Source organism: Cervus canadensis, chromosome 1, assembly GCF_019320065.1.
Source record: "Cervus canadensis isolate Bull #8, Minnesota chromosome 1, ASM1932006v1, whole genome shotgun sequence".
NCBI lineage: Eukaryota > Metazoa > Chordata > Mammalia > Artiodactyla > Cervidae > Cervus > Cervus canadensis.
The window spans coordinates 104,921,746-104,937,373 of NC_057386.1; the positions used below are offsets into that span (position 1 = coordinate 104,921,746).

Below are 15,628 nucleotides of genomic sequence, written 5' to 3' on the forward strand. Positions count from 1 at the left end.
TTTTTTAAAGCAAAACATCAGCTAGTTAGGTAGACAGCTTGATTTAGGAGTGGATGTGGTTCCCACACAAAGGTCTTGCAGGGTTTTCTTTTGCTGCCTATGTACAGGCACACCGAGGGAGCATAGAACTTATCTGGTGCCTCAATTAAGAAATAGTCACAACATATTAATTCCACTGGCTTCTCACAGACTCCCCCATAATGATATAGACACCAGCCCCCGAGCCCAGGCAAATCCATACAGACAGAGAGTAGATTAGTGGTTGCCTGGGGCTGAGAATTTGGTTCTGGGCAAATGGGAAGTGAATCTAATGAGTATGGAGCTTCTTTTGGGGATGACGAAAATTTTCTAAAATTGATGTGATGCCACTCTGTGAATATACTAAAAACCATTGTGTACTCTAAATGAGTCCATTTCATGTTACTTGAATTATGTCAAAATAAAGCTGTTATTAGTATGGAGTTTTCTCAAAAAACTGAAAATAGAGCTACCCTATAACCTAGCTATTCCACTCCTGGCTTTATATCTGCAAAACACAGAAAAACTAATTCAAAAAGATGAGTGAACCCCAATGTTCATAGTAGCATTACTTATAATTGCTAAAATATGCACACAACCTAAGTATTCATCAACAGATGAATGGATGAATAAGATGTGGATAAATGGATAAAGTATATATGGAATACTACCCAGAGATGAAAAAGGTTGAAATTTTGCCACCTGCAATAACATAGATGGATTTGGAGGGTATTATGCTTAGTGAAATAAGTTAGACGGACAGACACTGTATGATGTCACTTATATGTGGAATCTAAAAAGCACAACAAACCAGTGAATAAAACAAAAAAGAAGCAGACTTGGAGAGAACAATCTAGTAGTTACCAGTGGGGAGAGGGAAGTGGGAAGGGGTAATATAGAGGGAGGGGATTAGGAGGTACAAACTATTGGGTATAAATAAGCTATAAAGATATATTCTACAACACCAGGGAATGTAGCCAATATTTTGTAATAGTTGCAGATGGAAAGTAATCTTTAAAAGTTATTCAAAATTTTTTAAAAATTGAAAAATAAAACAGCTATTAAAAAATACCTCATCTTCAACCAAAAAATTCTCTTCTCTCAACCAGCCAACAGCCACCACAATCCCACAGAAACTTCAAGCAACAACAAATGCAAAACCAATCAAAATAAAAGTACACCTTTTCCCCAGATGAGAGCTTCAACAGTTTCCCATTTGATGTCAAGGCTCTCTTTCATGTTTGATGTAAATTGGAAGTTCACAAGCGTGGCACCTCTGACCAACAGTATCAGCATCACTCAGGAACTCTTGAGGAATGTACATTTTCCCCTGGTGAACCTAAGCACACTCACTTGAGAACCCCTGGTGTAGATGACAGCGGACAGATGACTGAATGTTTCCCTTATGAGGAATTACTGTGGCTCAGCCAAGAAACCAAGAGGAAAACAAGCCAACAAACAGAGTATTGTTTTCCTTCCTGCCTAGCAGACAGGTTTATTTCTTCAACACGTTGTACATTTGATGGGGAGAAGTCGTAATAGGAGTTAAGTGAAATAAGAGACAGCCCACAAGACACGGACTTGTCAAGCCACAGAAAATGTTTTAATGACAATTGGCATCACAGGTATAAATAAATAGCTCCTTTTTACTGTCTATAGTATGTGCTAAAAATATCCTTTGAAAAGGTCCAGCCTAGGTTATGAGGCTTCCAGGACCCTTTCTTAGCTATTACTTTTAGTAATTAAAAAACAAAAACAAAAACAGGAAGCAACCCCAGTAGCTGCAGGCACCGCTACGTTGAGAGGATCACATGACCGCCTGGAGTCTTCCTTGCCAGCATCTGCAGGCAGACGGGACTCTGAGGGTTTATGACCCTAGTTTCTCTCTGCCTCACAGGCTTCACTTTGTGTGTGCTAAGTCGCTTCAGTTGTGTCCGACTCTCTGTGACCCAATGGACCATAGCTTGCCAGGCTCCACTGTCCATGGGATCACGCTTCACTTTGGATGAATGCATTTTGCAATGTGCTGCTACACAATTAGGCTGTTAAAAAAACACATTTGATTGACAATCTAACATAGATTTTTGTCTTTTCCCTTTATGCTGGAATGCCCTGCCCAACAAAGTAAGAAAAACAACAGAAAAGCCCTCCAACAGTTGTTTGATCCCTGTTCATTTCATGGTATCAGCGTGTCTTGGGTTAGGTCTGCCCTTGGAGGTTGGCGCTGATTACTGGTGTGGATGGTTTCCAGCTTGTGGCTCTGACCTCATCTTCCTCTGACAGAAGCATCCCTAGGGCACTGCTGATGGAGTCACTGAGGGGTCAGGGGTCCCTGGCTGGGCTCTGGGTAACTGGCCTCTGCCACTGTCCCACCCACTGCGTTTGGCCCTGTGGAGGGTGAAGGTGACCTTCCCCCATCCCCCAAAAGGCTCCGAGAACTCTCTCTAATTGTAGAAACCCCAACAGATATCAACAAGGCTGGAGGGATAAAGCAAAGCATCAAACATAATACTTAAAGAATGGATTAACTGACGTTTCTAAAAATTTATCTGCTGTATAGGAATATAACTTGTTTAATTTAGGAAAATATACCATTTGATCCTCAGGAATAAACATTAAACATAAATCAAATGGAAATCTAAGGCACAAAAAGAAAAAAAAAAAGAAGGGGAAAAAAAGAGAATATGGAAAAAGAAAAGATTATTAAGTAAAGATGTAAAAATCTTCAAGTCTATCCCAACAGACAACCCATATTCAGAAATGTCTCCTCCCCAAGCCCAGGGTGACAGTCAAAGGCTGTCCTTGGAAAAAGAAAACTGAATTAAAATGGAAAATGTCTCTAAGCAGGCCCTAGTTTTATATTTTCGATCCTTTATTAGAAATATAAACATGATTACTTCTGTCTCTTTTTATTTGTCTCTTTTTTTTTTTTTTTTGCATTTTTTTAAACAAATACTTTTTGGTAGCTTGTCTGGGTTATATTTTGACTCATAAAATAACCTTCCTAATTTGGCCTTGTGCAGTTAAAATGTCTCCATCAGCTCCTTTCCCAGAGTTTTTTCTGCCGGCTTGAGAAAGTCTGCCATCATCAACTTTTGATCACAAAACTGTCCCTTCCCGGCTTCAGAACTTCCAACTATGAATAGTTTTGAAGACGGGCCCCAAAGAGTCCTTGTTGAGCCCCAGATCTACTGTGGAGCTAGAAGAAGGGCGTCCAGGCGCTGGTCCTTCGACCAGAGGGCCTTACACTTTGTCCTTGAACTTCTCCAGATAGTCTCTGAGTTCTTTGGGGGCACCCACGCCCACGTCCTGGCATACCCATTTGATGTCCTCCTCGGTCCCGCCTAGGATGGAGTTGACGGTGGGGCAGCCGTCGTCGGCGGGGATGGTGGTGAAGGTGGTGAATTTCACCTTTTTCCTCTTGGAGGTGGGCGAGTGCAGGGGCTCGTGTTTCTGGTCCCTGCCCTGCTTGCCCCCCGAGTCGGCCGGCCTGGGGATCTGGCTCTGCCCCTGCTTTTGGGAACCTCCGTTGAGCAGGAGGCGGTTGCTCTCCTCGAAGCCCCCCGGCCCACGGTCTATGACGGTCGTGTGCTCGTCCTGCGGCGGAGACCCATCGCCCACGTTCTCCAGGAGCTCCGCCTCGTTGCCCAGCCACACCCAGTCATGCGAGTGGGTCACGGAGGCCTGGCCTTCCAGGGGCACCTGCTTGTGCCTGTACTTGAGGGCGAAGGTGGCGCAATTGATGAGGAAGACGAGGATGGCCAGGCAGAAGACCCCCAGGAGGGCATACATGCCGATCTCCAGATCGCTCAGGCCGCGGGGAGTCTGCACCAGGTCGCCGGCCCCGCGCCCGCCCCCCGCCTGGGGCAGGTCCACCTGCGCCGGGAAGTTGGCAAAGTCGATGGGGATGGTCTGCAGCTGGCCCTCCCCCGCCAGCCGGCCCCCGTCCAGCCGGCTGTTCTTGCCCACCTTGTTGTCCAGCAGCGACTTGGCCGTGGGGTTGCCCCGCCGGAGGACCCCTTCCTCGCGCTCCGCGGAGGAGCTGCCGTAGAAGGGTCCTTCCTGGGCCTTCTGGCGCCGGTCGCTGGCGTGGTTCTTGATCTCAGCCTCCTCGTAGTCCACGCCGGGGCTGGAGTCGGCGTCGTTCTGGCCGAACTTGACCCTGATGCTCCCCACACCTACGGCCAGGACGCTCTTCCGTTTGGATTTCTGGCAGGCCTCTGCGATGGTCAGATCCACTCGGACCAAGGGTCCCTGGCCTTCGCCTTCGGCCATCACAGTGGGCCACCTGGGCAAGCGGGCCTGGGGGACGGACACAATGGCCTCGTCCAGGGAGGTGGCTGTCAGGGTGAAGTCCTTGGTGTCGTAGATGTCCAGGGGCGTCACGGAGCCATCACTGAACTGGAGCCAAGTGCTGACCACAGCTTCCTGTGGGGAGAGAGGCAGTTAGAAAATCCACGGGGGATGGGAGGAGGTGAGAATGGGGGAGACCCTTCTTCTCTTAGGATCCTGCATCCTGCCCCTACCCCTACCAATCCTAGAGGAGAACCCAAAGACTCAGGGGCAGGACTTAAAATCCAGACCTAAAAAAAAAAAAAAAAAAATCCAGACCTGGTGGTTGATGAAGCTGGGGGAAAAAACATCCAGGGTTTATATCAAGATCTGAGAGTCAGCTTAACTGAAACAAGAACAAACGCAGATAGGCAATAACAGCGCCAGCATAATCCTTACCGGGGGAAAAGACCCCATAAAAAGCCCTCACTGAATTAAGGCTCCATTGCATTTATTAGGGAAGACTTCACTTGAGCGTGTCCTTGGAGCCTTCGCATTTCCTGCCCCTCACTCTGATGTACCACCTTTCCCTCTCATCAGGACCCTTGTGATGACATTGAGTCCAGTGTATTCCATTCTCTGCATAATCCATGGTAATCTTTCCATCTCAAGATCCTTAATCACCACTGCAAAGTCCCTTTTGATACAAAAGGTGACTTATTCACAGGGTCTAGGAACTAGACGTGGCAGTCTTTGGTGTACCGTTATTCTACCTACCATGGGGGTGATGGTAGCTAAGATGTCCATAGTGAGTCCTGGGTACCAGCCACTGTTCTAAGTCATTTTCATTGGCAACTCGTTTAATCTTCCCATCAATATACAAAGTAGATACTATTATCCATATTTCTGCAGGTGAGTAGATTGAAACACGGCAGGGACCCGAGGCTCGCCCAAGTTTGCAGAGCTAACTGACAGAATTGGGGTTGAGTCCAGGCAGTTTGCTTGAGTCTTAACCATGGTTGCTAGTTAAAAGTTTCCCGGCTGCCTTTGACTCTGAGGTCACTGACCAGGCCAGGGACTACAGGAGACAATTGTGTTGTGTCTGGAATTCTTCCCAGTCCTCTAAGAACAGGCACTGAGTGGCCCAATTTTCATTCATCTGATCATTCCAGGGACATGTATTAAAAGCCTCTTCTGTGTCAGGCCACGTGCCAGTCACTGAATAGTCTTTAGAGAGAAAACTGACAGATACTAAACAATACACAGTGGTTTAACTAATGAGAACCTACTGTGTAGCTCAGGGAGCTCTCCTCAGTGCTCTGTGGTGACCTAAACGGGAAGGAAATCCAAAAGAGCGGGGATGTATGTACACATACGGCTGACTCACTTTGCTCTACAGCTGAAACTAACACAGCATTGTAAAGCAACTAAATTCCAATAAAAATTAATTAAAAAAAAAAAAGCAATACACAGCTGTTTATCATGGCAGGCTGGGATGTTTCCTGGAGCTGGGCTGGGATGTTAGTTCTGCATAAGTTTGATGTGCTAAGTTTTACTTTCAATGTTTGGTTTAATGACAGGGAGAAGGGAAGGTGATTGGAGATCAGGAGAGAGATGTGTGGGCTCTGGCTGTGAAATGACTAGGATCACTCCGACTGAACAATCTACTGGATGTTACGAAGGAGAAGCAAGAAGCAGAGTAGGGAAGGAAAGGGGCAGTGATCTTATGGTTGGGAAGAGCTAATGGACTCTAAGGGGTCTGCTATGGATAAAGGATCCAGTGTTTCTTCGAATCCTGGCCGCTGGACCCCATGACAAAAGGCAGAGAGTTTGAAGTGAGAGTTTTGAACTAAATGCATGGATCCACTGTTTCCCTGGGAACATCTTTCTTTAAACCAATTCTTCTGGGCCTCAGTTTCCCCCGATTGAAAGTGGGAATGTGAATACAGTAAGTCCCCTACATAAAAACAAGTTCAGTCCCAAGAGTGAATTTGTTCATAAGTCCAACAAAGTTAGCCTAGGTACCCAACAAACACAATTGGCTATATACTACTGTACTGTGGTAGGTTTATAATGCTTTTCACACAAATAACACATAAAAAGCAAACAAACACAAAAAATAAGCATTTTTAAGTTTACAGTACAGCAACTTGAAAAGTACAGTACAGTATCAGCTACATCACTGCTGCTTTTACACTTGCTTCCAGACGTCCTGGGCTTGAAATAAAGATACTACACTTCTATACTTTATACAGTACCGCACAGTAAAGTACACAAAAGCATAACCCCTTGTAGAGGAGGCGCACACGTGACAATGGACACCAGACACACGAACTAAGTTATGTGATTGCACACGCAAACACAGGTTTGCATCTTTGAAAGTTTAAAACTTGGAGCTTCACGTGCAGGGGACCTAAAGTACCTAAAGGTTCTGAGATGAACATCTACTTGGCCCATCCAGTTTTCATTCCTCCTTTCTGATGGGAGCTAGGACACTAATTTTCCTTTCAGACCCATGTCTCTCCTCCATTCCAAGTCCAAGGAGCATGGGTGGGATGGATCCCACCCTTCCAGTTCCAGAAGTGGGCATGTGACCAAGTTCTGGCCAATCACAACACTCCACTCCTCGGCTCCCAGTGATTGGCTCAGGAAGGAGCACATGATCCAAACCAGCCAATGGGATGTGATCTCTGGGCTCTTGCTGAAATTAGAGAAGAATTTTATTTCCTCTGTGACTACTGAGTTGGGATGCAAGCCTGGAATGGGGAGTGGCCCTCCTGCAACCACTTAAGTGGTTGCAATCTTAAGCAAGCTGCTGGAATCTGAGGCCAGCACAGGAGAGAGAAAGTTGACATAGTGAGAGAGAAAGACTCTTAAGAGAATGTCACAACAACAGAGAATGTCATACTCAACAGATGACTGAGTATAAACTAGTTAAAAACTAGGTAAAAAATACAAATAAGAGATGCAAATTCCTAGGAATCAGAAATTAAAAAGAAGACATATTACAGTGATACACATAGGTAACTGTTACTGAGATTGCTTGAGGGGGTGTAGAACTATTCAGAAGACCCACCAGCCAGTGGCTGGGATGTTGATACCCACCTGGGCAAGTGTCAGATGGGCATGAGACCTTTAACATAAAGCTAGGATTCTTACCCACTGGGCCAGAGACACAGCAACGATGCTCGTTTCTGCTCTGAGCACTGGGTGGGAAAATGTCTCCCTGGAAATCAGAACCCCACCCCTTCCCCATAACTGAGTATGGTGTCTGAAATTATACCATCTGATGTTGCAGGAGCTGCAAGCAAAGATATTAATTGAGGCTAGGCTCATACACATGCAAAAAAAATGTACAAGAATTTCTCAGGAACCACACAGAGCAAAGCGACCATGGCTCAAGATGTGCCCATGAAAACAAAAGAAAAATCAATCCCTAGGAAAGAAGGCTCAACCACGAGACAGAATCATAAAAAATTCATATATAAATATCAGAAGACAAAGATTCGAGATAACAGAACAATAAAAATATAACAAACCAATAACAAAAACTAGCCAATGAAAGACAATCGTTAAAGGGAGTTAAAAAGAGTAGAAACTACTCTGAAAGAGTGGGAATGACTGGACAAAGAACAGGGAGCTATGGAAAGAATCAAACAGAACTTTCAGATATGAAAAATCTTCTGGTTGAAATTCATTACTCAGTCTGAATAGCAGATTAGACATGGTTGAGAAGAGAATTAGTTACTGGGAATCAGTTACTGGGAAACTGAGTCAAGAAATTCACCCAGAATGTAACCTCAGGAATATAAATTGATGAAGCATGGGAAAGGATGGTTGAAAGAAATGATGAAAAGAATGACCAACAGTCTTCTGTTAAGAGTTACAGGAGGAAGGAATATGGGAGAACTTCAAAAGTCAAAGAAATAATGGCTGGACAGTTTCCAGAATTGAGGACAAGTGCCAATAATAAAGACGAAGGTTCCTGAGGACTTCCTTGGTGGTCCAAACTCTGCCTTCCAATGCATGGTGTGTGGGTTCTCTCCCTGGTAGGGGAATTAAGATCCCACATGCTAAGGGGTGCAGCCAAAACGTTTTTTTTTTTTTTTAATAAATAAAACTTGTTTTAAAAAAGAGCATTTCATTTAAAAAAATGGAGGTTTACTTATTTATTATTTTGGCTATGCAGCTTGGCCTGTGGGATCTTAGTTCCCCAACCAGGGATTGAACTCGTGTCCCCTTCAGTGAAAGTGCAGAGTCTTAATCTCTGGACCACCAGAGAAGTCCTTAAAAATGAAAGTTTCTGTTGACACCACTGGAGCATCTGGATCTAGCTTTACCTGAAGATGCAAATGCTTGGACATGAACTGATAAACTCTTACATCTGTCTCGGCCAGCCTGAGTTAGGTCTCTATCACTTGTGATGGAAAGCCCAGACTAACACCAGCTTCCTGTTAGGAGTGAGTGAAGATGTACCTGAAATCTAAAGATGGTGTGTGCTTGCTATTGGCATCTGCCCATTGCCCCACAAAACCTGCCTGCTCGACTTTTGGCTGTCAAACTTGCAAGGTGGTCTTGCCAAGGAGCATCCTAACCTCTGGAACCCATGTGGTCATGCCCACAGCTGGAAGTGCTGAAAAATGAACACCCTCCAGAAGCAGTCCTCCACTAAGGGCTGATGGGAAGGGTGATAAATATCCCAGCTTCCTTGCCCCTTAGGTATAATGATGCTTCAGTCTTTTCTACACTGGCTGATGGTTTCCCAGGAGATCCAGGCTCCAGTAGCCCACAGTGGTGGCTGAGTTGGGAATACACTTTTCTTTTTTTAAACTTTATATCTTATATTGGAGTACAGTCAACTAACAGTGTTGTGATAGTTTCAGGTGGGCAGCAAAGGGACTCAGCCATACATATACATGTATCCATTCTCCCCTAAACTCCCCTCCCATCCAGGCTACCACGTAACATTGAGGAGAGTTCCCTGTGCTATACAGTAAGTCCTTGTTGGTTATCCATTTTAAATATAGCAATGGGTACATGTTCATCCCAAACTCCTTAACTATTCCTTCCCCCATCCTTCCCCCTGGCAACCGTAAGTTCAGGGTACACACTCTTTTGGCTGCCTTTCCTTCCTCCTTTCCCTCACGTCCAGACTCCCTTCTAGGGTTCCCTTCACTGCCCAAATGAAGTCCTGGCATGCAGATCTTTATCTCATGCTCAGCTTCTGGGGGAATCAAAGTTAAGACACGACTGGCTCAGGAATTTTGTTTCCTGCCCACCTCTCCTTTAGCTTCATCAACTGAGAAATCACACCATTGGACAGACCCCCTTCTAAAGCCTCAGCTGAATGCATTCATGCTGCGGGAGACCTCATTTCTCTTTACTATTCTAGCTTTCTTCAGAACTAATAGGGCACGGGGAAGTATAATACGATTGCCCTCATATTCATGGCAAACCTTTTGAATTTCAAAGTTGGAAATATCAAGAACAAGAGGCCAGCCTTCCACACTCCAAGGACTGAGATAAAACACTGTTAACCCACTGCGCCAGTTCATCTTGGCTGACTTTTCATCTAGAGTTCATTTTTCTTCACCAACTCGAGACGGCGAACGAACTTAACATCAAACAACCCCCCCCGAACAGCAGACAATCTGAATTAAGCCCTCAGAACACTGCAGGCTTGCCAGCATCCATCTCCATCAGCCCTGCTGTGTGACTGAGACCAAGTCTTTCCATTAGCTCATGACAGTGAGGTTGGAACATAGGGGTTGTCTGGGGAGAAGCCAGCACATTTCCCTAAAGATGAGGAATTCTGAAATACTTAAAATAACACACGTCCGGGCATGATTTAGAGCGCCTATTCTTTCAAGAGTCATGTCTGCAAATTGAATGAACTCCATCCATAAATTCCCGTAGGCAGCGCCGGGGCCCTCCAATTACCATCAGCCGATGAAGACAGATGGGTGATGCTGGAAGCTGATGGGTGGCCTTGCTCCACGCCAGGGAGGTGGCAATGCCAATCGTCCCCTAATTAATTACCAGTTCTCGGCAAATAGCTTCATGCCTTCTGTTTTGTCTCCCCACTTTCCTCCTCTGCTCCTTCTAAACCAGCTAACACCATGCCAGTGTCCTGTCCCCAGGAGAGGTGAGCGGAGGTGCCAGCACTGTGAGCTGGATGTGAATGAGAACCCCCACAGGTCCCTGCTGGTGATGCTCTGGAACAAAGCCAGATGGTTGTTCAGTTGCTAAGTCATGTGTCTTTGTGACCCCATAGACTGCAGCACACCAGAATCCTCTGTCCTTCGCTATCTCCTGGAGTTTGTTCAAATTCATGTCCATCGAGTCAATGATGCCATCCAACCATCTCATCCTCTGTTGTCCCCTTCTCCTCCTGCCCTCAATCTTTCCCAGGATCAGGGTCTTTTCCAGTGAGTCAGCTCTTCGCATCAGGTGGCCAAAGTATTGGAGCCTCACCTTCTGCAACAGTCCTTCCAATGAATATTCAGGACTGATTTCCTTTAGGATTGACTGGTTGGATATCTTTGCTGTCCAAGGGACCCTCAAGAGTCCTCTCCAGCACCATAGTTGGAAAGCATCAATTCTTCAGCGCTCAGCCTTCTCACATGCATACATGACTGCAGGAAAAACCATAGCTTTGACCAGATGGACCTTTGTCGGCAAAGTAATGCTTCTGCTTTTTAATATGCTGTCTAGGTTTGTCATAGCTTTTCTTCCAAAGAACAAGTATCTTTCAATTTCATGGCTGCAGTCTCCATCCGCAGTGATTTTAGAGCCCAAGAAAATAAAGTCTCTCACTGTTCCTACTTTCCCCCCTTCTATTTGGAGGTCCCTGCTGGTGATAGTCTGGAACAATGCCACGTAGCAACAGCTGAATTTCTGGAATGGTCCACCCTACTCCTTGGAACCTGAGAACGTGATGAGATGTCACTCTTATGATGTCATAGGCACAGGTGAAGTTAGGGAGAGCTGCCTAGCTGAGCTGGGTGGGTATGCTGTAATCATAAAAGCCTTTGGAAGCAGAAGAGCTTTTCTGGGTGGTGACAGAGGGAAATTCAGAGGTTGCAGGCATGAGAAGGACTCGATGCACTGTTAATGGTTTTGAAGATGGTTCAGGGTGTGGGCAGAGAGAAGGAAGTGGAGACAGGCTCCCAGCCAGCAGCAACAAACCTAGGAAACCTCAGGCATTCAACTGCACAGAGCTGGATTCCGCCAACCACACCAGTGAGAGAGGAAGTGGATTCGTCCCCAGAGCATCCTGATAAGATGCTCCGCTCTCAGCCTGTGGACCCCAGAGCATGGCACTCCGCTGAGCCCACCTGGATTCCCGAGCCACAGAACTGTGAACGACAGTGGGTGTTATCTTAAGCGGCTGGATTTCTCAGAGTTAGCTGCCTAGATGGTTTGTCCACCTCTGGGCACTGGGTACCACTCTTCTAGTTCATCACAGACCCTATTACTTGGACCACAAAGCCAGGTGGATTTTACATAGCCAACATCATTTCCTTCTGGAACGTGGTTTGGCTACCCTGCCCCCATCCCTCCCGCCTCCCTTCCCTTTGGCTAGATCAGGTGTGACCCTGCTCCCTTCTGGCATCCGGGCCCCTACCTGTTTAGGGGTCCGCAGCAGCTCCTCAGCTGTGGCCACAGCCGTGATAGCCCTGCTGTTCTCTGTGCTGGGGTGGAGGGTGACAGACAGCCCAGCCACGAGCTGGATGGCCAGGTCTGACACCGCGACTTTGTCATCCAACACGGTGACTGTCTTCTCAGCCAGGATGGAGTCGGACAGAGGGGACAGCACCTGGGGGATGGGCAGACACAGACCAATCCATCACATCTGTTTCTGGAAGGATGTTGGAACCCTTCCCAGCTGTGCTTTGTCCATCCCTACAGAATACAGCGGGGAGGAGCCACAACTTCTCTCTATATATTACCCCGTGTCATGTGAGAATCAGATAAAGTCACTCTTCCCTGCGACACTTTAGCTCTAAACTTGACATAAATATTAAAATCCATTCTGTCTTTGAAAGGAAATGACCCTCCCCATTTTAGATGAAGCCTCTTTGCATACTGCACAAACTGGTCAACCATACGTGGCAATCCTACTGGCTGGACTCATGAAGAGTTGTACACAAACCCGGACTCTGTTCAGCCTGACTCCCATCCTAAGTGAATTAGGCAATCAATTGGGGAACTGAATAATAGACAGTCTAGTCTCCCCTCCAACCCCCGGTACAATGTGTCCTCCACTGAAGTCCTCCACTTTCTGCCTCATTTGTTGTTGTTTAGTCACTAGTTCCTGTCCAACTCTTTTATGAACCCATGGACTATAGCCTGCCAGACTCCTCTGTCCCTGGGATTCTCCAGGTAAGAATACTGGAGTGGGTGGCCACCTTCTTCTCCAGGGGATCTTCCTGACCCAGGCATCCAATCCACCTCTCCTGCATTGGCAAGTGGATTCTTTACCACTAGCACCACCTGGGATGCCCTTCTGCTTTGTCTCATATACCAAATGTTGGACTTGGGATGTCCGGATGAAATGGCAGAAATGTATCAATCTTTCCCACCTGGGGTGGTTGTGAAAGGATCCAGAATGACATTTCAAAAAGGTGGAGTCACATACACTATTATACATAAGACAGATAACCACCAAGGACCTACTATACAGCACAGGGAACTCTGCTCAGTATTCTGTGATAACCTATATGAGAAAAGAGCCTAACAAAGGAAAGATATATGTATATGTGTAACTAAATCACTTTGCTGTAACACCTAGAACTAACACAACACTGTAGATCAAACTATATTTCAGTAAAATTAAACAAAAAAAACCCTCCACAAAAGGTGGAGTCAGTAGTGTGGGACTTGATGGGTTGAATAAAAGGCCTTCTGTGCCCCACCATCTGTCCTGAAATTCCACCTTTCTATACATTTCCTTGAGCAAAAGAGACAGCAGGATTTTGAAGAGTTGGTTGAATGACTACATGACAGAATGACAGGCTGACTTAGGAAAAGAAGGGAGGAAAGGAAGAAAGGAATGCATCCTACCTTGGCCACTGGCCCAAGTATTGCGGAGTGGGGAGCAGGTTCTTTCTAAGAGGGTGTAGGAGGTGCGGATTTGGAGAGGGGGCACTGGGGGTGGAGAAGCAGAGGCGGGGTGGGTTGGGGTGGGGGTGGTGGGAATGAAGGATGCAGCGGAGAATGGGGTCACAGAGGGTGCCAAGGGGTGCTGTCACCACCTTCTCGTTTCTGTTTGGAAGGAGGTTGGCACTCAAAGGGGTTTCCCTGGTGACTCAGGCAGTAAAGAATCTGCCTGCAATGCAGAAGACCCAACTTTGATCCCTGTGTCAGGGAGATCCCCTGGAGAAGGAAATGGCAATCCACTCCAGTATTCTTGACTGGAGAATTCCATGGACAGAGGGGCCTGGTGGGCTTCAGTCCATGGGGTCACAAAGACTTGGACACAACTGAACAACTATCGTTTTCACTTCACTTTACCTGGGACTCAAAGAGCTGGTCCAGGCTCACCTTGTGTTGTCCACAGGATGCCATCACAAGCAGCAGGAATTGGCCATGAGGACCCACCCCTGCTAGCAAACCACCTCCTTCCAAGGCTGGGTACCACACTCAGTGATGGGCGTGCAGAGGTTCCCGGCTCCACCTTCCTACCTGGATGGTCGTCATGCCAACCTCCCGCCCGACCAGGATCCTGCTGTCCTGGAGAGTGGCCACGTGTGGTTCCTCCAGCTTCATGAAGTCAGCAACCAGGTGGGTGATGTCAAATTGCCAGTCGGGACTGAGCAGGTGGCTCGGCTGGCCCCAGGGGCCAGCCCCCTCGGACACAAACTGGGTGAGGACCCGCACCATGGCGTGCTGGTACTGGAGGGCGCAGCCCCGGCCCCGCCGCTCCTCCTCGTCCTCATCCTCGCTGTCTCGTGTGGGCCTGATGGGGAAGGAGAGGAGGCTCTCAGGTCAGGGGATGGAATTCATGATGCTCTGGAGTTGCAAAGCAGATACCTCCCCATCAATTGCCAAGAGATAGCATCCCAGGCAGGAGACTCAGGACCACACAGAAGCACCAGCTCTTTTTTAAACAATGCAAAGAAGCTTTATGGTACTTGCTGAAGGAGGAAGGTAAGACTTAATTGAGAAGGAAAGATAAACATCTCTCTCCCCGTAACAGCATGACCCAAAGAATTTCCCCATATCCCATCTCCTGTATATGTAGCCCACAAAACACTCTCTCTCTCTCAGGCATCTGTTGACAAATAAAAGATGCAAGAGTTAATATTTATTAATACTAAAGATATACCACTAAGGTCCATGAAGCAGCTGAGAACCACGTGTGGCTATTTACAATTTAATTTAAATGAAGAAAATTAAGCAAATCCAAACATTACATTTCTCAGTCACTCCATAACCCCTTGCGCTAGTGGCTACTGTATTGGATACTGTGGTTCTAGAACATGCCACTACTGTAGGAAGGTCTATTTGTCAAAGTGGTATGATGCTCTGGAGATGTGCCCATGCTAAGATCTTCATGGATGGACTCAACACTATGAGGCAAAACTGTAATTATTCTTATGTCCAGATGAGGAAACTGAGTCAGAGATGTTGGGTGGCCGGCCCAAACTCACAAAGCTAGAAAGCAGCCAAGCTTGGATTTGAAACCAGCGAGTGTCAATTTTTCCTTCTTCAGGGACATGGAACAAACCCACATCTTGGTCACTCATGACCACTAAATGGTCTGAAGTCTTGGCTGGATTCACAGCTGTCTTCCTCATCAGAGGAGGGACAAATTCCTTCAAGTTCATTCTATAAAAGTGGACTCACCATCTCACTGTCCTATTTATCTTTCATGAGATAGACACTACTTGTTCCTTAAAAATCAAGACTCTGGTGCCTGGAAAACAGGAAAATAGCCCTGATGGTTTAAGATGGAATATGTCATACAGGAAACCAATAATTCAGCAACAACTGTTATGTAGCTGACCTGGGGGCCACAGAGTTGAGGAAACAAGACCCCAGATTCCCACACAGGATGATCCAGAGTCACATGGAATAGAAGTTTTTCTTTTGGTTTAAGCACAGACAGCACCCCAATGGTACAGTACAAATGCAATTAGATTTTATTCAATAATTTGATATGCACAGAGCTTTTCAAGATTATAGATATCCACCCAGAACAGAAAAGGAATCGCTGTTTCACATAGACAAAATAAGCCCAAACTTTAATTCTCTGGGGGTTGAAAGGCTAGAAAACTATGTTACTTTTGTGGCTTCCTTCTGGAGGGGCACCTTCAGGAGAGAGATTACTAGG

General features: G+C 46.4%; 1 protein-coding gene across 1 annotated transcript in view; it reads right to left on the reverse strand.

Annotated features, from left to right (window-relative positions):
* Window positions 1-1,119: 1,119 nt before the first annotated feature.
* Window positions 1,120-15,628, reverse strand: part of TMEM132C (transmembrane protein 132C) — a 452,167-nt gene continuing 437,658 nt past the window's right edge. The window contains exons 7-9 of the mRNA XM_043489026.1: window positions 13,978-14,251; window positions 11,918-12,109; window positions 1,120-4,446 (exon numbers count right to left, since the gene is read on the reverse strand). Of these exons, the coding sequence (XP_043344961.1) occupies window positions 3,262-4,446; window positions 11,918-12,109; window positions 13,978-14,251 (1,651 nt within the window). The 3' untranslated portion in view covers window positions 1,120-3,261. The remainder of the gene's footprint in view (window positions 4,447-11,917; window positions 12,110-13,977; window positions 14,252-15,628) is intronic.